General features: G+C 42.3%; 1 protein-coding gene and 1 long non-coding RNA gene across 2 annotated transcripts; one reads left to right on the forward strand and one right to left on the reverse strand.

Moving 5' to 3' along the window:
• The first annotated feature begins 351 nt into the window (after positions 1 to 351).
• On the forward strand, positions 352 to 23,755 carry LOC117990393 (structural maintenance of chromosomes protein 2-like). Its single transcript, XM_034977826.2, has 21 exons — positions 352 to 640; positions 1,132 to 1,281; positions 1,961 to 2,122; positions 3,590 to 3,700; positions 4,403 to 4,524; positions 4,961 to 5,117; positions 5,609 to 5,800; positions 6,442 to 6,577; positions 6,823 to 6,998; positions 8,040 to 8,223; positions 8,865 to 8,938; positions 9,024 to 9,170; positions 12,485 to 12,706; positions 13,658 to 13,800; positions 14,215 to 14,427; positions 14,918 to 15,146; positions 16,308 to 16,502; positions 16,964 to 17,164; positions 21,173 to 21,388; positions 22,078 to 22,287; positions 22,601 to 23,755. The coding sequence occupies exons 1-21, from the start codon at positions 473 to 475 to the stop codon at positions 22,712 to 22,714; spliced, it is 3,522 nt and encodes a 1,173-aa protein (XP_034833717.1). The 5' UTR covers positions 352 to 472; the 3' UTR covers positions 22,715 to 23,755.
• On the reverse strand, positions 21,220 to 24,633 carry LOC138403564 (uncharacterized). The gene is made up of 3 exons (XR_011237824.1): positions 24,496 to 24,633; positions 22,060 to 22,312; positions 21,220 to 21,359 (listed from the first exon to the last, which is right to left on the reverse strand). It is a non-coding gene; the product is annotated as an uncharacterized lncRNA (long non-coding RNA).
• Positions 24,634 to 24,648: the final 15 nt, after the last annotated feature.

Consider the following 24,648-nt stretch of genomic DNA (forward strand, 5'->3'; position numbering starts at 1 on the left):
TCGAGAAAGAATAATAAAACCTTGATAGGTCTTGGACTTGCATCTTATCAGGTTTACCTGCTCAAACACTATATTTACCTAGTGCTCAATATAGCTTTAAGATGCAGACACATTTAAATGCCATATCTATTATCAGGACATATTATTATCGTGATGTTATATAGTAAAATATATGGAATGGCTCTAGTATTAAAAAAACAGTAAATTTCAGATTTATTTACTTAGCAACACCACATTTATGGGGACAGATTGCCAAGTGCCAACCACCGACAAAAAAAAGATACCAAAGTGTATTACTTTACTCTATGACCAACTGTCAAAACTAAACTTCAAACTTGAATCAAAACAAAAATCTCAAAAATCTTTGCAAATTGCAACGGTCCGCGCTTTTCTGTTTCATGAATTTAACTTTGTTTATCACTTTGAATGACTACAATTTAAAGTACTAATTAATGTATTTGTCGCGAGCAAGATGTACATTAAGTCTATTGTGCTGGACGGGTTTAAATCCTACGGTAATCGTGTGGAAGTAACTGGTTTCGACCCGGAATTTAACGCGATCACTGGCTTAAATGGTACAGGGAAGTCTAATATCCTGGATTCGATATGCTTTGTGCTCGGAATCACTAACCTTTCTAATGTAAGTTGTAAATTACTTATTTGTAGAAAGAAAAAATATACATACAATTTCCCGCCAAATCTTTGTACCTACTAAAGAAGTAAAACTTTCCTTTGTAGCTTGGTTTTCTGTCTCGCTCGTAAATATTTTAAACAGCCTAAATTCTAATCTAGTACGTAGTTACCTACCTACGTGTTGAAGCTGTGAAAGCTAGCTATGTGAAGAATGAGTTCTTAAACATTAGTAGTAATCACAGTAATCTATAATATAAAATTGAATCACTAAATGTGTTGCTCATCGCAAATCTCGAGAACCGCTGAACCGATTTCGCTAATTCTTTTTTTATAATATTCCTTGAAGTACGAGGATGGTTTAAGAACCATTTAAGAGAGAAAAATTAAAAAAAATTGAATCAACTGTTAGGCGGAACGAAGTTCGCCAGGGCAGCTAGTATTTAGTATGAAAATACCTGTCAGCTTTACCTATATTAATACTTAAGTACTGTGTTTCAGGTAAGGGCGGGAAGTCTTCAAGAACTGATATACAAGCACGGCCAGGCTGGCATTACGAAGGCGACAGTGAGCATAACGTTTGACAACAGGGACAAAGCCCATTGCCCCATCGGTTATGAAAACCATGATGAGATCACTGTTACCAGACAGGTGAGAGCTCAATAACATGTTCGTTAGTATATACCTACTTACCAACAAAATCTAGGAATAGTAAAAGTTAAAATAACAGTTAGATATGAAAAGTTGTGGTGTTTTACTATTATCACACTTTAATATTATAAAAGCAAAATTTTGTATGTGTATGTGTGTATGTGTATGTTTTGTACAAGTTGTGGGCAGGGCTTAGGGTCTCCCAAGACTAAGACAGTATTACCCCCAAGTTCAATACTCTACTTTTCACACTCTGCAAGACAATAAAATCAAAATCTTTGTATGCTTAAATAGGTACAGACCTATGTATCTGTCTTTAGAAGTTTCTGGGAGCAAATAGTTTATTGCACTTTGAGCATTAATAGTTTCTGGAGTTAAATTACTTCTGCTATTTTTGTCTCATGCCATTTTTATTTCAAATTAAATGTATAATTAATTTCAATAAGTAACACCACAGCACAACGTTTCGGAGATAGTTTTGGAGTAAGTTACTCACTCACCATAGCCTCTTAAATTATTGAAAACTCCCTAGTTTTCAATAATCTGTGAGGCCATGGTGAGTGAGAGGAGGCATTCTAGAGGGAGTGGTGTGAAAAGAATAATACATACATGAACACCTGTGAAATAAGACTATGTCGATCACTTTGAATTGAGTTTAGAGTTTTAGTGTGGTTTGCAGGTAGTGATGGGTGGCAAGAACAAGTACCTGATCAATGGCATCAATGTGCAGAACAAACGCGTCAGTGACCTGTTCTGCTCCGTGCAGCTCAACGTCAACAACCCCCACTTCCTCATCATGCAGGGCCGCATCACCAAAGTGCTCAACATGAAGCCCCCAGAGGTATTTTTAGGGTTCCCTTACTTCAAAAGGAAAAAGGAACCCTTATAGGATCACTTTGTTGCCTGTCTGTTTGTCTGTACATTTGTCATATCTGTCAAGAAAGTCTATAGGGTACTTCCCGTTGACCTAGAATTATGGGCAGGCAGATAGGTCTTATAGGACAAGTAAAGGAATACATCTGAAAACTGGATTTGTGGTAACTTCACACAAAAAAATGTGTTGGTGAACAAATAATTAGTATTTTTAATTTTAAAAGTAAGATGACTATACCAAATTTGGTATATATGAAAAAAGTAAAGCCCTGTATATTCTAAAACAGATTTTTATTTAATTTTATTGTTATGTCTGTTGCGGCGTTTAAAACTACTGATCTGTTTATCCTGATGCCTGTGGAGAATTTGTCTGTCTAGATTAAGGATCTAAATATATAAAAGGAAAAGGTGACTGACTGACTGATCTATCAACGCACAGCTCAAACTACTGGACGGATCGGGCTGAAATTTTGCATGCAGAGAGCTATTACGATGTAGGCATCCGCTAAGAAAGGATTTTTGAAAATTCAACCCCTAAGGGGGTGAAACTGGGGTTTGAAATTTGTGTAGTCCACGCGGACGAAGTCGCGAGCACAAGCTAGTCAATCATCAATATACTTATAATAAAACTGTAACAGGTCAAATTCTGTACATTGAAGATATTTTGAAAATTTTTTTTCGAGGGCACTCTATAATCGATACTGAACCCAAAACTGTAATTTTTTTCATTTTTGTCTGTCTGTCTGTCTGTCTGTATCACGGCCGCGCATCACGCTGAAACTACTGAATGGATTCCAATGAAACTTGGTACGATTTGAGGTCATACTATGAGGAAGAATATAGGATACTTTTTATCCCGAAATTCAGCATGGTTCCCGTAGGAGAGGGGACGAAAGTTAAAATGTATACTGAGTTGTAATTCATTAACGCGTAGTCCGATTTCATTCATTCTTTTTTTGTTAGAAAGGGGATATTTTAAAGATTGTTCCGTAAATATTTCAAGGTCATCGGTTTTTAACCGACTGTCAAAAAGGAGGTGGTTCTTTTTTCTACATCGATTTTTTCGAGGTTTCTGGACCGATTTGCAATTTTTTTTTTTAAATCCACAAAAAAAGTTTACGTCGTGGTCACATAAAAAATTCTGGATTCAAACTCCTTAATCCTGATGCTGCAGGGTTACTGCCCGCCTGGGTTATCAAGATTCAGGAAGTGTTCATAGTGAATTCATATTGTAGGTACCAAGCAACGACAACAATCCCGAAAAATCAAAGAGTTCCCGCGGGATTTTAAAAAACGTAAATCCACGCGGACGAAGTCGCAGGAATCAGCTAGTTAAACAATAAAAGTACTAATATTACTTCTTGACATGTCAAATTTAGTTAAGAAATTGTGCTCAACCAAATTAGCACCATGAATGGCATTGTCTGATCTGTAGATTCTGTCAATGGTGGAGGAAGCAGCTGGCACAAGAATGTATGAGTCTAAGAAGCAAGCTGCACAGAAAACTATTGAGAAGAAAGATGCCAAGCTGCTAGAACTTAATGATGTACGTACTTTGTCCTCCGTTGCGTAGAACTGTCCTTGGCGCCAATTCTCCTGTCTCAAGATTGTGTAAAACTCTTAACCACCACAGCTCTGTCATTGACATTAATTCTGACTCTTTGTATAGGTTTCGGGAAAAGATCTTTGTATATTGGAACTCTTGAGTCTTATCTGTAATCTTATTGATGTAATGTATTTTTATTTTGTCACATATTTTGTAAATGTTGTGTTAACTTATAAATGGCGACTACATTTAGTAAGTTATATTTTCAGAATTAAGTTTTTTTTTAAAATGTATTAGTGTAAGTAGCCGTAAGTTAACCTAATAAATAAAATAAATAAAATGTATTCAAAGTAGATAATATTATGTATTTTGGGGCATGTTGCAGCTTCAGACTTAAACCCGATATGGGTTTAAGTCTGAAGGTTTGGTTTCTACACAGCATCGTACTGGAACGCTAAATCGCTTGGCGGTACGGGGTTACCGGTAGGGTGGTAACTAGCCACGGCCGTAGCCTCCCACCAGACCAGACAAGAGGAAATTGAGAAATTATAAAATTCCAATTTTCCCTGCCGGGAATCGGACCCGGAATCTCAACCTGATAAGACCACGGCACTCACCACTGTGCCAAGGAGGTCGGCGTCCGTGGCGTGTCCTAGGTAAAGGCATATCTCCACAGAGCTGAAAGATATTAATACATTGCAGATAATAAAAGAAGACATAGCTCCCAAGCTGCAGAAGTTGCAAGACGAGCGAGCGCAGTTCCAGGAATACCAGAAGGTTGTCCGGGAATTGGAAAATCTCTCCAGACTCTATGTGGCTTGGAAGTAAGGAAGTATTTATTATTATTTTAAGCTAGTTGATGCCCTCGACTTCGTCCGCGTGGATTTAGGTTTTAAAAAATCCCGTGGGAACTCTTTGAGGATTTTTTTTAATAAATTGCTTAAGGATGTGATTATGTCAAGTTCTGTTAAACAGTAGGGCGATTGATTGTCTAAAACCTGCATCAATCATTATTACAATCCCAATTGTTCTGATTGACTGAATTTGTGCGATTCTTGTTGTAACAATGCATTGTAGCCAATAGTGAGCGAGCGTCAACCAATCAGAAGTGATTGCGATCGTGACATTGTAGCTGTCATTCTCCCGCAATCGCGCAGCAGTTCAAGAATAGATTAGACAAACATTTGGAAAACTCGAAGCACTTCTGATAAGACGCATCAGCGACTGGCGAAAGCTGAAAAAAAACAATCTTTTTGCTAGGTATGTGTCAGCCGAGGAGAGCACAAAGGAAGCCGCGAACAAAGTGATAGAAGTGCAAGACCAGATCAAATCCAAGAAGGAGACTATCAAGAGCAACGAGAAAGAAGCTAAGGAGTTGGACAAACAAGTCATTGAGATCAATAAGAAAATTGATGAGGTATGTCATTTTGTAGTTCAGTTATACTTTTACTAGCTTATGCTCGCGAATTCGTCCGCGTGGACTGCACAAATTTCAAACCCCTATTTCACCCCCTTAGATGTTGAATTTAGAGCCTCAATAGCTCAACCGGTATAGGAGTGGACTGAAAACCGAAAGGTCGACGGTTCAAACCCCGCCCGTTGCACTATTGTCGTACCTACTCCTAGCACAAGCTTGACGCTTAATTGGAGAGGAAAGGGGAATATTAGTCATTTAAAATGGCTAATATTCTTTATTAAAAAAAAAAAAAAAAAACTTTCTTAGCCGATGCCTACGTCATAATAGCTATCTGCATGCCGAATTTCAGCCCGATCCGTCTAGAAGTTTGAGCTATGCGTTCCTTCACCTTTCACATTTTCCTTTTATATATTTGGTCTGATATCACGATAAGTACTTTATCGACTAGTTAGAGAAAGACTATTTATTGATTTCGGGCGTAATTGGTTTAGGAAAGCGGTAGCGTGCTCAAACAGCTGGAACTAGAGCTACAGAGCAGCGAGAAGAGCGAAGCGAGCTTGGCGGCGGCTCACAAGGCCGCCAGAGACGCGCTGGCGACGCAGGAGAAGAAGGCGCGGCTGCTGGAGCGAGCACTGGGCGACGACAACACCGCGCTGGCCGACAAGAAGCAAGTGCTGGACCAGGTGTGTATATCCCTTTTGTTTCCTGTTGTTCTTTTTGTTGTTGACTTGTCATTTGATCATATTGTCTTGATAAAGGCTTATTATCAGTACCCTTATTATAAATGCGAAAGTGTGTTTGTTTGTTGGTTTGTCCTTCAATCAACGGTGCAACGGAATGACGTGATTTTTTGCATGGGTATTGATAAAGACCTGAGAGTGACATAGGCTACTTGTTATCCCGGAAAATCAAGGAGTTCCAACGGGATTGAAAAAAACCTAATTCCACGTGGACGAAGTCGCGGGTATCAGCTAGTTACTAATAAAAAAGCTGCGATAGCCTAGTGGTTAGGACGTCCGCCTTCTAATCGGCGGTCGGGGGTTCGATTCTGGGCACGCACCTCTTACTTTTCAGAGCTATGTGCGTTTTAAGTAATAAAATATCACTTGCTTTAACGCTGAAGTAAAACATCAGGAGGAAACCTACATGCCTAAGAGTTCTCCATAATGTTCTCAAAGGTGTGTGAAGTCTACCAATCCGCACATGGCCAGCATTGGTAGACTATGGCCAAAATCCTTCTCTCTCTGAGAGGAGACCCGTGCTCTGTAGTGAGCTGGCGATGGTTTGATCATGATGATTACTAAGGCTTTTAACTCTTAATCAGGTGTCGTCAACATTCGAGAAGCTTCGCTCGGCCAGCGACGAGAGTGAGGCGGCCCTGGCGGAGGCGCAGCAGAAGTTCCTCGCCGTCAGCTCAGGATTGGAAGGTGCCTCCGAATCCTTGCAGGATCAGCTCATGGGTAAAACATTTTATTTTTGTAACTCATGACTATAATAAATTCCCTTTTCTCCTCCACCTATGCGTAGAGCTTGTGCTTTAGTTGGACCATTATGAGCGTGCGAACTTATGTGATAATGGTACTGATTCTGAGCACAACCTTATTTTGGAGTATTCGCATACTCTTCTTACTAATGTAATATGAAAAGGACAGAGGCAGTTTGACAGTTTTAAATTTTGATACTGATACTGATTTGTCCTCAACAGCGGCCAAGCAAGAAGCTTCGGAAGCGTCAACGCGAATCTCCCAGAGTATGATGGAGAAGAAGCACGCGGAAGAAAGACTCAAAGCTCTGCAGAAAGAGTTCAAGAGCAGCAGCGCGCAGTATGAGAGAGACCGACTCAGCATCGACAAGCATCAGGCAGAAGTCGACCAAGCGCAGGTAACAGACAGACTTTTTAATATTCTTTACGGCTCTGGGTTCGAGCGCTTTTGAGTCTGATAGAAAATAAGAAAAAGCACGCAGAAGAAAGACTCGAAGCTCTGCAGAAAGAGTTCAAGAGCAGCAGCGCGCAGTATGAGAGAGACCGACTCAGCATCGACAAGCATCGGGCAGAAGTCGACCAAGCGCAGGTAACAGACAGACTTTTTAATATTCTTTACGGCTCTGGGTTCGAGCGCTTTTGAGTCTGATAGAAAATAAGAAAAAGCACGCAGAAGAAAGACTCAAAGCTCTGCAGAAAGAGTTCAAGAGCAGCAGCGCGCAGTATGAGAGAGACCGACTCAGCATCGACAAGCATCAGGCAGAAGTCGACCAAGCGCAGGTAACAGACAGACTTTTTAATATTCTTTACGGCTCTGGGTTCAAGCGCTTTTGAGTCTGATAGAAAATAAGAAAAAGCACGCAGAAGAAAGACTCAAAGCTCTACAGAAAGAGTTCTAGACCAGCAGCGTGCAGTATGACAGAAACCGAATCAGCATCAACAAGCATCAGGCAGAAGTCGACCAAGCACAGGTATTATAACAGACAGACTTTTTTAACAGGTTTTACTGCTTTAGGTTCTAGCCCTTCTGAGTCTGATAGACAATAAGAAGAAGCACGCAGAAGAAAGACTCGAAAGCTCTACAGAAAGAGTTCTAGACCAGCAGCGCGCAGTATGAGAGACCGACTCAGCATCGACAAGACTATTTGTGTATAATTAAGTATTGACTATTAGTGTATGATTTAGTATGGACTATTTCTGTATAATTTCGTATTGACTATTTGTGTATAATTAAGTAACAACTATTTCTGTATGATTAAGTATTGACTATTTATGTATAATTTAGTATCGACTATTTCTGTATAATTTAGTATTGACTATTTGTGTATAATTTAGTATTGACTATTTCTGTATAATTTAGTATTGGCTATTTGTGTATAATTTAATATTGACTGTTTCTGTATAATTTAGTATTGACTATTTGTGTATAATTTCCACAGGCGCAGTTATCGAACATGAGCTTCAGCGAGGACCGCAGTAGAGAGCTCAAGGACACGGCTCGCTCGCTGCAGGCCGGCCTGCGAGGCAAGAGGGACAAGGCGGATAGCTTAGCGGCTAGACTACAGCGGTGCAACTTCCACTACACGCCACCCGAACACAACTTCGATAAGAGCAGAGTTTTTGGTAAGAATTTAACTTATGTAACCACTAGCTGATGCCCGCGACTTCGTACGCGTGGATTTTGGTTTTTTAATTTCCCGTGGGCTTCCCTAAATAAAAACTGAGGATAGAATTGTCGGTTTTCAGAAGTTTTCCTTTACCTACCTACTTGTTATGTTTGGGCTATGTTTGGGTTTTATTTCCAAGTCAGTGTATCTTCTTAATATATAAAAGGAAAAGGTGACTGACTGACTGACTGATCTATCAACGCACAGCTCAAACTACTGGACGGATTGGGCTGCAATTTGGCATGCAGATAGCTACTATGACGTAGGCATCCGCTAAGAAAGAATTTTTGAAAATTCAACCCCTAAGGGGCTGAAACTGGGGTTTGAAATTTGTGTGGTCCACGCGGACGAAGTCGCGAGCATAAGCTAGTTAAACAATAAAAGTACTAATATTACTTCTTGACATGTCAAATTTAGTTAAGAAATTGTGCACAACCAAATTAGCACCATGAATGGCATTGTCTGATCTGTAGATTCTGTCAATGGTGGAGGAAGCAGCTGGCACAAGGGGGTAAAATAGGGGTTCGAAATTCGAGTACCCTACGCGGACGAAGTCGCGCGCACAAGCTAGTACTACATATAATGTTTTGTCGTTAGGTACTGTGTGTCGACTGATCGACGTGCCGGACTCCACGTACTGCACCGCGCTGGAGGAAGTGGCGGGCGGCAGAGTGAGTACAATGTCGTGTTCTTGAAACAATAACCAGATGTCGTCTATACAGAACATCGTGAGTAAACCCCGTGTCTTTGTCACAGCTATACAACGTAGTGGTGGACACAGAAGTGACCAGTAAGCTGTTGCTGCAGCGCGGCAAACTGCAGACGCGCACCACCATCATACCGCTCAACAAGATCTCCGGCTATGTCATACCGCGCTCCAAGGTGCAGGCCGCGCAGAACATCGTGAGTAAACCCCGTGTCTTTGTCACAGCTATACAACGTAGTGGTGGACACAGAAGTGACCAGTAAGCTGTTGCTGCAGCGCGGCAAACTGCAGACGCGCACCACCATCATACCGCTCAACAAGATCTCCGGCTATGTCATACCGCGCTCCAAGGTGCAGGCCGCGCAGAACATCGTGAGTAAACCCCGTGTCTTTGTCACAGCTATACAACGTAGTGGTGGACACAGAAGTGACCAGTAAGCGGTTGCTGCAGCGCGGCAAACTGCAGACGCGCACCACCATCATACCGCTCAACAAGATCTCCGGCTATGTCATACCGCGCTCCAAGGTGCAGGCCGCGCAGAACATCGTGAGTAAACCCCGTGTCTTTGTCACAGCTATACAACGTAGTGGTGGACACAGAAGTGACCAGTAAGCTGTTGCTGCAGCGCGGCAAACTGCAGACGCGCACCACCATCATACCGCTCAACAAGATCTCCGGCTATGTCATACCGCGCTCCAAGGTGCAGGCCGCGCAGAACATCGTGAGTAAACCCCGTGTCTTTGTCACAGCTATACAACGTAGTGGTGGACACAGAAGTGACCAGTAAGCTGTTGCTGCAGCGCGGCAAACTGCAGACGCGCACCACCATCATACCGCTCAACAAGATCTCCGGCTATGTCATACCGCGCTCCAAGGTGCAGGCCGCGCAGAACATCGTGAGTAAACCCCGTGTCTTTGTCACAGCTATACAACGTAGTGGTGGACACAGAAGTGACCAGTAAGCTGTTGCTGCAGCGCGGCAAACTGCAGACGCGCACCACCATCATACCGCTCAACAAGATCTCCGGCTATGTCATACCGCGCTCCAAGGTGCAGGCCGCGCAGAACATCGTGAGTAAACCCCGTGTCTTTGTCACAGCTATACAACGTAGTGGTGGACACAGAAGTGACTAGTATGGGGATGGAGGAGCCGGTGTAGGTAGGGACCTAGTTAGTGTTGTCTAGTCAAAAGAGACGTCGTTATCATGACTCATAATTAGTGAGGGTTGCTATAGTTATTGTTGAGGGTATTTAGTGTTGTCTCTCGTAGTGTGCGAGAATATTGTTAGTGCACCCACGATCGCTCGATTAATCTAAAGGTTGTAATCCTGACTTATTAGGTTAATCATCAATCATCATCATCTTCACGAAGGCAGTATCCCGACACATACATACACGTGTAGAAACAAAAGTTATTTTTTACCTTGTAGTGGTTTTGGAAGTCGGTTTTTTATTTTTTATTTTAAGCTTATTAATCATTGCTTGGTACCTAAAATATTAATTCACTAGCAAATCTTTCCAAATCCATACGGCTTAGGAGTTCAGTACCTGCCAGCATCAGGATTGAAGAGTTGGGACTTGGAGTTAATAACAAATTCTATGCTCAGCATTTACAATGTTATTTCACCGGGAACAGTTCGTGAATCTCTATGGTTTAGGAGTGCTGTACCCTGCATCATCAGGTTTGAGGAGTTCGGACTTGGAATGTAATCATGAAGCCGTTGCTTGATAGCTAAAAGTCAAAAGTCAAAAGTCAAATGATTTATTCAAAATAGGTAATAAATTACTCTTATTGATTGTCTGGTATAGTGTTAGATTTGTAAGATAATATAGTGGTGATAATTATAACGCAAACTTAAAACTAAAGCTACGAGGGTTCCAAACGCGCCCAGGTCTGAGAAGAGCCCACAACAAACTCAGCCGGGTATTCTTTTTATTATCACCACTTTACAAAATTATTGAAACTTATTAGAACTATCACAAAGTCGTTAAGCAACTCATTCCCAAGCTTGCTTATCATTTAAATAATCCTTTACATTGTAATAGGATTTTTCAATTAGTTTACGTTTTATGAAAACTTTGAACTTGTTGAGAGACATCTCCAATATGTCTTCTGGAAGCTTATTATAGAAACGTATGGAATTACGAGCAAATGAATTGCTAACTTTACTGAGCCTAGAGGCGGGAATTACAAGTTTATTTTTATTTCTAGTATTTATATTATGACAGTCACTTTTTTTTTTTAAATTATTTATGTTTTTATGTACGTACAGTAAATTTTCAAAAATATATTGATTATGCACTGTCATAATTTTAACTTCCCTAAATTTAGTTCTCAGCGACTCTCGTGGCCCCATACTGTATATGGCTCGAACAGCCCTTTTCTGCAGCACAAAAATAGAATTAATATCAGCAGCATTACCCCATAATAATATACCATATGACATAATGCTGTGAAAGTAACTAAAATATACTAGTCTCGCAGTTTCTATGTCTGTCAACTGGCGAATCTTTTTTACCGCATATGCGGCAGAACTAAGTCTGTTCGATAAGTTATTTATATGAGAGCCCCATTGAAGTTTTGCATCTAACGTTATTCCAAGAAAAATAGCGGTATCCACTAAATCTAATTCCTCATTATTAAGTTGCACAGTGGTTTTCACCTGCTTAACATTTGGTAAAGTGAATTTAATACACTTTGTCTTTTTCCCGTTGAGAAGCAGGTTATTAGCTTCGAACCACTGTACTAAAATATCAATTCATCATCGAAATTCCCGAATCACCTCGGCTTAGGAGTTCAGTACCTTGCAGTATCAGGATTGAGGAGTTGGGATCCGAAGTTCAATGGTGTAGTCTATGCTTGGCACCAAAAATAATATTGTATCATCTGCAGTTCCTGAATCACTATAGTTTAGGAGTCCTGTACCCTACATCATCAGGGCTGCGGAGTTGGGACTTGGAGTCCAAGCACGAAGTCGTTGTTTGGTACCTACACCATTAATTCACTATGAGCACTTCCTGAATCTTGATAACTTAAGCGGGCAGTAACCCTGCAGCATCAGGATTGAGTAGTTAGGATTCAGAATTTTTATGGAACATGGAAACATCTTCAAAAATTTTGCAAATCGGTGCAGAAACTTCGAAAAAATCGATGTAACATAAAAAAACGGGCTGAATTGAGAACCACCTCCTTTTTGAAAGTCGGTTATAAATAGATACATTTTACTTGCCATAAGTTTTACATCCATACTAATATTATAAATGCGAAAGTGTGTCTGTATGTGTCTGTCTGTTAGCTTTTTACGGCTCAACCGTTTAACCGATTTTGGCGAAATTTGGTACAGGGATAGCTTGCATCCCGGGGAAGAACATAATATCTATCTAGATATAGGGAAGGACTTTTTATTCCGGAAAATTGAGTTCCCACAAGATTTCTAAAAACCTAAAAAAAAAAAAAAGTCTATGTATATTATTTCTGCCGCTTACTGTACTATTGTTTCACTCGTTCAGGCCGGTGGTGCGGACAAAGTGCAGCTGGCTCTAGACCTGATCTCCTTCGACAACCACCTGCTGCCCGCCATGAAGTACATCTTCGGCAGCACCCTCATCTGCAGCGACCTCAACACGGCCAAGCAAGTGACGTACCACCCCTCGGTGCGATGTCGCTGCGTCACGCTGGACGGCGATGTGTTCGACCCCTCCGGAGTACTGTCGGGCGGAGCCAGGAAACAGGTGCTGTATCTGTCTGAGTTCTCCTATCTTCTATAGTACGTGACAGATGGAGATGCCAATCGGAGAGGCAACGCCCCGCACACCCGCACAGCCCCCGCGCTTAGTCGGTGCGGGCGAGCGCGGGGGACCATCTCGACATGTCGCTCACTATATCTTGTTTTATAAAAATGACGTGAGATCAAACAAAAATAGGGCTACTTTCTACCTGCGTCAAATATTAGGCTATGGTGACGTAAAATCAAAGAAAAATAGGGCTACTTTCTACCTGCGTCAAATATTAGGCTATGGTGACGTAAAATCAAAGAAAAATAGGGCTACTTTCTACCTGCGTCAAATATTAGGCTATGGTGACGTAAAATCAAAGAAAAATAGGGCTACTTTCTACCTGCGTCAAATATTAGGCTATGGTGACGTAAAATCAAAGAAAAATAGGGCTACTTTCTACCTGCGTCAAATATTAGGCTATGGTGACGTAAAATCAAAGAAAAATAGGGCTACTTTCTACCTGCGTCAAATATTAGGCTATGGTGACGTAAAATCAAAGAAAAATAGGGCTACTTTCTACCTGCGTCAAATATTAGGCTATGATGACGTAAAATCAAAGAAAAATAGGGCTACTTTCTACCTGCGTCAAATATTAGGCTATGGTGACGTAAAATCAAAGAAAAATAGGGCTACTTTCTACCTGCGTCAAATATTAGGCTATGGTGACGTAAAATCAAAGAAAAATAGGGCTACTTTCTACCTGCGTCAAATATTAGGCTATGGTGACGTAAAATCAAAGAAAAATAGGGCTACTTTCTACCTGCGTCAAATGTACTAACATTTGACGCCTGGCACTGACGTCGAAGACTCGACGTTTTGTTAGAAGTTAACCACAGTTAACGGTCGTAAACTGTGCTTATGTACTATTATTTACTTTTGTTGGAGCAAAGTGTGCAATAATTGCAGGGTGGCTCAGTGCTCGTGCAGTTAGCGGAGTTGCGGCAGCTGGAGAACGAGCTGCGGCAAGCTGAGGCGCAGTTAGCCCAGTGCACCACCGAGCTGAACACTATGCAACACTCCGCTGACAAATACACTGCACTGCAGCAGAAGTATGTATAAACCACCATCATTATCACCATCACCATCGCCGGCTTACTTTATCTGAGCTTACTGACCTTAGAATGGGGAAGGCTGTAGTGTGTGTGTGTGTAGTGTGCCATAGTCTACTACGTTGGAGTTTCTCTATGTGATCAAATCAGAAATGAGGAGATTGTAGAACCAGAGTAACCGACATAGCTCAGGGGGTTGCGAAGCTGAAGTGGTAGGATATATAGTTCGAAAAACCGATAGACGTTGGGGTCCCAAGGTGCTAGAGACGCGCACCGGAAACTGCAGCGTTAGACCCCATTACTAGGTGGACGGACGACATCAAACGATTTACAGGAGCCACTGGATGGCGGCGGCGCGAGACCCTACAAGAGACCTATATCTAGCAAAGCACGTCTAAAACTTGATATTCACAGAATAGAGATGAGCAGTCACGCGCTGCGCGTGGCCCGCGAGCGCGTGGCGAGCACGCCGCACGCGCGACTGCTGCAAGAGGTGGAGGCGCTCAACCAGCGCGTCGCGCAGCTGGCGGCCGACGTGGAGCGCGACCAGCACACGCAGGCGGAGACGGCTGCCAGGGCGAGGGAGCTGGAGGCCAAGGTCAAGGACATCAAGGGCCATCGAGAGAGGTATGACCACTTTGTCACCCTCAACTTTGACCGCTTAGGTTTCGATTTTTCGAAGTCCTAAATCGTGGATTTTTTTGATTTCTCGTGATATAAGTCCCGCAAATTGCTATTGCGCTAGAACCATGTCTCATTAACATCGAAATTACGTAATTTTGACGTCAACCGAAATAAAAATATCCTACCATCAGCTCGAAACTTCAGTCTAGTGATGACGTCACTAAAATGGCGGCCACGCGAATTAGCAATTTGTGGGGCTTATACTACGGTGTAGATTTTTTTAAATCCCGTTGGAACTCTTTCATTTTCCCGTACAAAAGTAGCCTGTGTCCTTTTCCGGGAGGCATGCTATCCAACCACCCCCACCCAATGACCAAATTTGGTCAAAATCGGTCAAACGGATGAGCCGTGAAAAGCTAGCAAACAGACACTTTCGTATTTGTAATATTGGATAGTGATTGCTATAATAAAATCTTGCTCTACTAATATACAGAGAGTTCAAAAAGGCAGAAGAAGCTTTGAAAAAGGCGAAAAAAAATGCAGAGCACCACAGCAAGTCGTGGAAGCAACGCGAACAAGAGTTCGAGACCCTGAGGTTAGAAGTGGAAGAATTGCAAAAGGCAGTAGCGTCCAGCGAGAAGCAGCTACAGGACACGGTGTTCAGCGCCGTGGAGCTGCAGGCTGCTCTGCAGGCGGCTAAAGAGGACCATAATAAAGCTTCTGTAAGTTACAAGTACCAAGAACACAGGTACAAGTACGCAGGAGAACCAAGGTCACTGACATAGCCCAAACTATTAGCAAGCTGAAGTGGCAGTGGGCAGGTCATGCCTGTCGTAGAGGCGATGGCCGTTGGAGCCGGAAACTCCTTGAGTGGAGACCGCGTTTAGCAAGCGTAGTGTGGGACGCCCTCCAGCACGATGGACCGACGATATAAAGAGGCTGGCGGGAAGTGGCTGGATGAGGAAGGCTGAGGACCGGGTGTGGTGGCGTTCTTTAGGGAAGGCCTATGTCCAACAGTGGATGTCCACAGGCTGATGATGATGATGATGATGATGATGATGAAGAAGTTTCAAGTAATCGAGTACAGTACGAAACAAAAATACATCGGCCTTTAGATTTTTTTTAATAGAGATAGCGAGCAAACGAGCAGGCAGGTCTCCTGATGTTAAGTGATTATCGCCGCCCATGAACATTTGCAGCACCAGAGGAGCCGCTGATGCGTTGCCGGCCTTTGTTGGGTCGCCCCTTGAATAACCCCAGGTTGTAATCTAGTGGGAACACCGCCCATGGGAGTTGGTTCCACAGTTTGCATGAACATGAAAAAAAGGATCTTGCACAACGGACGGTCAAAGAATAACATTTCGACTTTGTAGAGCGTTGTCTCTGTCACTCATATCTATATGACGTTTTGTCGGTTTCAACGACAGAGACAATGCTTTATAAATCCGCCATCTCCTAAAGGTTGATGTATATTATTTTCTGCCACGTACTGTAAATAATAAAATAGGTAAATCATAATGAGTTGTACCTCGAAAAGTGCTGCACGAATTATTATTACAACTATTAACTCTACCACAATCTAAATATCCCTTGCCACAATCTAACTAGCCTTGCAATAATTGCCCTGTTAGGAGGACCGACTCGGACTGGGAAAAAAGACTATTTTCACCCGACTACGGCAAAGCCAAAAGGAAGGGTTAAGATTTTGAAAGTCTATGTATGTAAGGTTAACTGTAGCGGCTAAACTACTGAACTGATTTTGACATTTAACAAAACTTGAATCCTGGAGATCCTTGGGACCCCAACGTCTATCGGTTTTTCGAGCTATTGGTCCTGCCCATTGCCACTTCAGTATCGCATCAAATTTTGCAAATATTCCCCAGGACATAGTGAAAGAGCTTCATACAAAAATCAAGAAGCAGAAGACGGATATAGCGTCTCGCAACACCGACATAGCGCGGCTGATGCAGAAGAAGGAGCAGCTGGGCAAGCAGAACGACGAGCTGGAGCTGAAGATCAAGGAGTTGGACTACAAGATCAAAGAGCTGCAGACTGAAGCCACCGACTGTGAGAAGAGGGTATGATTCGGCCGTGGCTAGTTACCACCCTACCGGCAAAGCCGTCCCCCAAAGTGATTTTGCGTTCCGGTACGATGCCGTGTAGAAACCAAAGGGGCATGGGTTTAATAAAAACTGCCATACCCCTTCCAGGTTAGCCCGCTTCCACCTTAGACTGATCATCACTTACCACCAGGTGAGATTGGAGTCAAGTGTTAACTTAAATCTGGAAAAAAAAGGGTTCTCAGAACTACTGTAACAATAACAGTCAAGAGAGTGAAGCACGGTAACAGTATAAGTCCCGCAAATTGCTAATGCGAGTGGCCGCCATTTTAGTGACGTCCGAACTAGACTGAAGTTTCGAGCTGATGGTAAATTTTTAATTCGGCTGACGTCAAAATGACGTCATTTCGATGTCAATGAGACATGGTTCCAGCGCAATAGCAATTTGCGGGACTTATTTATTAATGTGTTTGTCACAGATAAAGAGCCTAGAGTCGGAGAACCCGTGGATCGCCTCCGAGCGACAATACTTCGGGCTGGCGGGCGGCGCCTACGACTTCGCGGGCAAGCAGGCGCACGTGGCGGGCTCGCGCGTCGCGCAGCTCAAGGAGCGGCGCGACAAGCTCGCTCGGGGACTCAACGCGCGCGCGCACACGCTGCTGGGCAAGGAGGAGGAGCAGGTAACCTTAAACTTTAAACCACTAATTAAGGCTAAGCTATTGTCATTTCAGCCTGCGGACACGAACTGATTTAATTACATAGTACTACTACCGGCACACCGGTCTGTCGGCACACGATTTGGTAGTGGGACAAGGACTACTCTACAAGCAACACCATTTGTTTCTTGGTCGCGCGGCAGTCTTATTGCGTCAGTAGCCGCGCCATTACGTTGCGGGCTAAAGATAAATTAGAGAGGGGGGGGGGTGGGATTTGCTTTTTTAGGGTTCCTTACCTCCTCCTTAGTCTGTCTGTCAAGAAACCTATAAGGTACTTCTCGTTGACCTAGAATGTGAAATTTAGCAGGTAGGCAGTTCTTATAGCACAGCTAATTGTGCAGAGAAGACGATTTAAAAACCGTTTTATAGGCAAGTCGGGGACGGCCAGCACGGAACCTAGTGGGAATTTCAAGGCGGCGGACATAAAAATACCGTTATTTATCTCTAAAGTACATAAGGATACATCGGAGCAGGACATCATCGACTATGTATTATCAAAAACAAAGGAAAGTGTAACGCTGGAAAAAATTAAAATGAAAAAGGATAAAAGTTATAATGCCTATAAACTATTTGTGTCAAAAAATAAGCTGTCGATCTTTCTAGACGACAATATTTGGCCAGATGGAGTATCTTTTAGGCGTTTTGTTTATGTGAACAAAAGCAAGAGCACAAAAGAAGGTGAAAAAGCGAAGGTTTCAGTCTCGAGTTAACATTATATTTTATGAACTGTGACAAACATACAAATAGGCTTATAACCTTTAACTGTAAATCGTTAAAAAGATCCCTGGAAGGGATTCGGGAACTGTGTCAGCTTGCGGACGTGGTGGCTCTTCAGGAGACATGGCTGCTACCTCATGATCTTCCGTTGCTGAACTCGATCGATGTGGAATTCGGCTGCACAGGTACGTCTGCAGTTGATACCTCGGCAGGCCTACTCAGCGGCAGGCCCTACGGTGGCGTTGCGATTTTGTGGCGTAAAAGTGCGTTCCATTCAGTGTCAGTGATAAAGTGTGACAACGTGCGGGTGGCGGCGATTAAAATATCAGTAAGTGACAGATCCGTGCTTGTATTTAGTGTATATATGCCTACAAATGCGTATGAGAACCTGCCTATTTTTACGGAATGTCTTAGTGTGATAAGATCAATTATTGAGGTAGAGGAAAACTTAGGTATTGAGGCCTGCTACGTGCTAGGGGATTTTAATGCACACCCCAACGAGCTCTTCTATAATGAATTAATAAAATTCTGTATGGACCAAAGTTGGTCTAGTGTAGACATAGACTTTCTGGGCTTAGGGTCAGGGACTTACACGTTCGTCAGTGATGCACATGGATGTAGGAGGTGGTTAGACCACTGCATTGTAACAGAATCGGCTCTTAAAACAGTCAAGAATGTATGGGTAAATAATGATGTGTACTGGTCTGACCACGCCCCTCTTATAATTGAATGTAACTTAAGTAGCCTTACACCCAAAATTGCTGCACCGGTAACTAAGTGTGACAGAGCTTCTAATGGTATTATATGGGGGGAGAGACAAAAGGAACAAATTAACGAATATTATAATATATGTCAGTCCGAGCTTGCCAAACTAGAGCTTCCGATTGAATTGTCCCAATGTTGTGAATTTATTTGTCAAAATACACAGCATAGATGTATGTTGGATAATCTGTACAGAAATGTAACAGCTATTCTCACAAAGGCAGCTATTTCAACTTGTAGATTTAAGTGTCCTAGGAAAGGTGGCTACATTACTGGCTGGAATAAGCATGTAGCCGCCGCTCACAGGGAGGCTAGAGTTAATTTTCAATATTGGGTGCTAATGGGCAAACCAACGTCTGGAAAATTTTATAATGATATGGCAGAAAGTAGGAAATTTTTCAAAGCTAAACTGAAATGGTGTCAAGATCGGCAAGAGCAAATCAAAATGGACTTGCTTGCATCTGATCACAGTGCAAAAAATTTTAAGTATTTTTGGAAAAACACAAATAAGCTAAACGTGAGGCCTAGCTTGCCTGTGAGTGTAGGAGGCATGCAGGGAGAGGAGTCTATCGCAAACCTATTCAAAGAACACTTTCAAGTAACGTCTGCGTTAGGCTCCTCCTCCTTAGCTGTAGAAGGTACTGAGCCCATGTTGATCGGGGACAGTGTGGACATATCAGCAACAGATGTTATAGAGACTATTAAAAAAATGCAAAAAGGTAAGAGCCCTGGTCACGATGGGCTTAGTATAGAACATTTTAGATATGCGGGCGAATACTTACCTCAAGTGCTCTCAATCTTTTATACCAAGTGTATGAGTCATGCTTACCTACCAGAGGCCCTAATGAGAACTATTGTTGTACCTATTATTAAAAATAAAACAGGTGATGCATCGGACAAAGCCAACTACAGGCCCATCTCACTTGCAACGATAGCTGCGAAGGTGCTTGACAGCGTGCTTAATGCAAGGCTGATGGCACAAGTGGAACTCCACGATGCACAGTTCGGTTTTAGAGCAGGGCTCTCCACTGAGAGTGCCATCCTGTGCCTTAAGCATGCTGTCAGGTACTATACTGACAGGAAGACACCTATCTACGGGTGTTTTCTGGACCTATCAAAAGCGTTTGACCTCGTGTCATACGACTTGCTTTGGAAAAAACTGTACAATGCAGGGGTATCAACGCCGTACATTTCGCTCTTAAAGTTCTGGTACGGTCATCAGTTAAATCAGGTGAGATGGGCTGGTGCGTTGTCAGATGAATATACCTTGGAATGCGGGGTGAGGCAAGGGGGATTAACGTCCCCTTTGTTATTTAATTTGTACGTAAATGAGCTGATTGTGAGGCTCAGCAGCACACACGTAGGTTGTTATGTTGGTGAAACTTGTTTTAACAATATTAGCTATGCCGATGATATGGTGCTGCTGGGCCCCACAATCGGATCCATCAGAAAACTGGTAAAGATTTGTGAGGGATATGCGGAGGCACATGGTTTGCAATATAACTCGAAAAAGAGCGAACTCTTAATTTTTAAAGCAGGTAAACACCAGCCAAAACATGTGCCTCCGCTATGCCTCAACGGCACTGAACTCAAAGTTGTTGATACGTTTAGATACCTGGGACACATCGTGACCCAGGCGTTGAGCGATAATGAGGACATAGAAAGGGAGCGCAGAGCGCTCTCTGTGAGGAGTAATATGCTGGCACGTAGATTCGCTCGATGTACTAAAGAAGTAAAAATTACCCTATTCAAAGCGTATTGCCAATCCTTCTACTCGAGCGGTCTGTGGGTCAGATACTCCAAAAAAGCGCTGAACTCACTGAGAGTACAATACAATAATGCATTCAGAATGCTGCTGGGGCTGCCGAGGGGCTGTAGCGCTAGTGGAATGTTCACGGAGGCCAGGACTGATGGCTTTCATGCCATCATCCGTAAAAAGATGGCCTCCCTCCTACAGCGTCTTCGTAGCAGTTCCAACAGCATTCTGGGTGCAATTAAAGAGAGGATAGGCTGCCCAATAATTAAGCATTGGGTGGCTGTGGCCACCGGGCGCCTAAAGCTGCCACGTTAGGCCACTTTATTTAATCAGTAAGCACTAACATTGCTAACATAACTATAAGGAAATATTGTTACTAACATACTAACTTTAGTAAATATATATAGTTGTAAATTTTAATTATGGACTAGAAATGGTCTGAAATAAAAGATTATTTATTATTATTTATTATTTAAGGGAAAAAATCCGTGAATTTGTGGTTACATCACAAGAAAAAAAATTAAATGTGTTCATGGTACAGTACGCGCCAGAAACTAATGTTCATCGATATTTAGAAGGAGATTGCAGATTTGTAGAGCGTTGTCCCTGTCATTGAGATCGACAAAACGTCATATAGGTGTCACAGAGACAACGCTCCACAAAGCCGAAATGTCATTCTAAAGGCCAATATAGATAATTTTTTGCCGCGTACTTTAGTACCACGTAACTTTTTTCAGTACCAAGACGTGATGCGCAAAAAGAAGATCGTGGAACAGGATCGCGCCAAGCTGGTGCAGGTGATGGCAGAGCTGGACGAGAAGAAGCGGCGGACTCTGACCACGGCGTGCGAACAGGTCACCAAGGACTTCGGCTCCATCTTCAGCACTCTGTTGCCAGGAGCGCAGGCTGAGCTGAGACCTCCGCCTGGACAAACCGTACTTGATGGACTAGAGGTGAGATATGACATTTCTGGCTCTGACATCCATTGCTGGACTTAAGTTCCTGCTGAGGATTAAGTAACAAGGAGCGCAATTTAGATACAATCCGCCGAAACAGATCAAATCTGTATGGTGCAACATGCAGCGGGTGTCGGGGCGAAACGTACGTCAAGTGTGTTTTGGGATTTGGGTGGTGGTGCGTATTGCTTGCTTGGTGGCTGGCTTTTCCTGCATGTTTAGCAGTGGGAGGGCGGGCGGTACATATCGCATGCTGCATGTTGTATCATACCGATTTGATCTGTTTCGGCGGATTGTACCGAATTAAGCTTTTGGTTCATTCTAGATCATAGATTTCCGCGAAATAACGCGTGCTTTTATACAACATTTAAGATCGTGGAATATTTGATGTCATTTCTGTCACTGTATCGTCCGCCGCTACACTTGATTTCTTGAAGGAATCTCCTCAGAATTAGAGATTAAATTTAGAAGGAGATAGCAGATTTGTAGAACATTGTCAATATCGTTAAGACTGACAACATGTCACATAGGTATGAGTGACAGAGACAACGCTCTACAAAGCCGAAATGTCATTCTAAAGGCTCATCAGACATTGTTTCAACTATTGTCCCTGCATTTTATTGAATAAACAAATCATTCATTCATCACTAAGTATTTTTTTCGCTAACCGTTAAAATTGTCCCCAGGTAAAAGTAGGCTTCAACAACACCTGGAAAGACTCCCTGGGCGAGTTGTCCGGGGGCCAGCGCTCGCTAGTGGCGCTGTCGCTCGTGCTGGCCATGCTGTTGTTCAAGCCTGCTCCACTCTACATCCTGGACGAGGTGGATGCTGCGCTGGACCTGTCCCACACGCAGAACATCGGCCAGATGCTGAAGGAACACTTCAAACACTCGCAGGTAACACTGAGGCTGAGATCTTTGACTAAAACATAAGAGAAACATAAGACTTAAATACAATAATTTATGTTCGCTCCTAACTCAGAATGCAATAAATTGTTTGTCTTCAACTCACGATACATTAACTTGTTTGTCCCCAACTCACACAACAATATTACCATTTGTCCCCAGTTCATAATACATTCATTTTATGTATGTTCAACTCACAATACAAAAATTTAGTTTGTCCCATCTCACATTACAATAATTACTGTTTGTCCCCATTAATTACTGTTTGTCCCCAACTCATACAACAATTACCGTTTGCCCCCAGTTTATAATCGTGTCCCTGAAGGACGGCATGTTCAACAACGCCAACGTGCTGTTCCGCACGCGCTTCGTCGACGGCATGTCTGCCGTGCAGCGATCTGTTAACTCTAAGAAATAAACTCTCCAATGTGCATTTAATTAAATTAGTTATATTACTTAAGGCTGATATAACGCGTTCAAACTAAGAAAGGCGAAATCGTATCCACTATATTGTGACGTCCTAGCTAGAAATATCCATAATATTATGAATGCGAAAGTGTGTCTGTCTGTCTGCTAGCCATTCACGGCCCATCTGTTCAACCGATTTTGACGAAATTTTGTGCAGAAATAGCTAGCATCTCGGGAAAGGACATAGACTACTTTTTATCCTGGAAAGTGAAGAGTTCGGAGAAAGAGGATTTTTAAGACCCTAAATCCACACGGACGCAGTTGCGGGCATCATCTAGTATCTTAATATGTAAAAGAAAATGGTGACAGATAGCTATTATGATGTAAGCTAAGATGTAGCTAAGAAACGATTTTTAAAAATTCAACCCCTAAGGGGGTAAAATAGGGATTTGAAATTTGTTGTCCTACAAAATGCTACAGATAATATATTATTTCTAGCTAAGACGTCACAACATGGTGGAAACGATTTCCCTTTGTTAGTTTAAACGCGTTATACATATTCTGCAAAGCGTTTATAAGTCCCGCAAATTGCTATTGCGCTGGAACCATTTCTCATTAACATCGAAATGACGTCATTTTGACGTCAGCCGAAATAAAAATATACCATCAGCTCGAAACTTCAGTCTAGTGCTGTCGTCGCTAAAATCGCGGCCACGCGCATTAGCAATTTGCGGGACTTATAACCTAATCGATCCAAGATCTTGTGTTGTGGCCTTGTCCACAACTATTTTTACGTGCCACCAATTATACTTAAGTTGTTATTATACTTCACTCTTACTAATACACGTTGTATAGTGATTCACATGCGGTTGTATAGTTATGGACTAAGAGCCAGCGCATGCCACACCTTCGTTATTTTATAAAAGCTAAAAGTTTCTCTGCGTATTGCCCCCAACACAGAGAGGAATGATCAGCGTTTATGAAGTTTATGTTAGTCTATGTTAAAGATTATCTGTGAAAAAAAGTATTTTAATAAAATATTTTTTACATATTTCTAGTTCTTTTATTGAATTTTTAGGGTTCCGGAACCGAACGGACCTCAAAAGGAACCCTTATAGGATCACTTTGTTGTCTGTCTGTCTGTCCGTCATGTCTCAAGAAAACCTATAGGGTACGTCCCGTTAACCTAGAGCCTAACTCTTTAAATCTCAATTTCTATTGAAAGGGAATCTAAGCGAATTTCTAAAACATATTGACTTCTAGCTCGACAATTAAAGCACCAATTTCTACCGAGAAAGAAAATTCGCGGCAATTTCCTCGAATTTTTCGTTTAGCCTTTTCTTCAATATACTAGGTATGTAATATTTTAGAAATTCGCTTCGATCCCTTTTCAATGTAAATTGAGCCTTACACAATTAAAAAAACCGGCCAAGTGCGAGTCAGACTCGCGGACCGAGGGTTCCGTACTCGGGTATTTTTTTCGACATTTTGCACGATAAATCAAAAACTATTATGCATAAAAATCTGTTATAGAATGTGCAGGTAAAGCCCTTTCATATTATGATGCCCCACTTGGTATAAGTAGTTATATCTTACTAATTATTTTTTTGTGATGTAACAACCAATTCACGATTTTCGGATTTATTCCTTTACTTGTGCCATAAGACCTAACTACCTGCCAAATTTCATGATTCTAGGTCAACGGGAAGTACCCTATAGGTTTTCTTGCAGACAGACGCTATATTAAGGGCTCCTTCCTTTGAGGTACGGAACCCTAGTTATAGTACCTACCAAGAAGAGAAGCACTGAAACACCTAGGTATAATAACGTAACTAATCACTTAAATGTAGCACTGAATAAATTTTCCGAGTTAATTTTCTTTGGCGCCATTTTCACCACGTAATCGAATCGATTACTCTACGACTCAAGTCTCAACCACTGCGC

The sequence above is a fragment of the Maniola hyperantus genome, chromosome 18, assembly GCF_902806685.2.
Source record: "Maniola hyperantus chromosome 18, iAphHyp1.2, whole genome shotgun sequence".
Taxonomy (NCBI): Eukaryota; Metazoa; Arthropoda; class Insecta; order Lepidoptera; family Nymphalidae; genus Maniola; species Maniola hyperantus.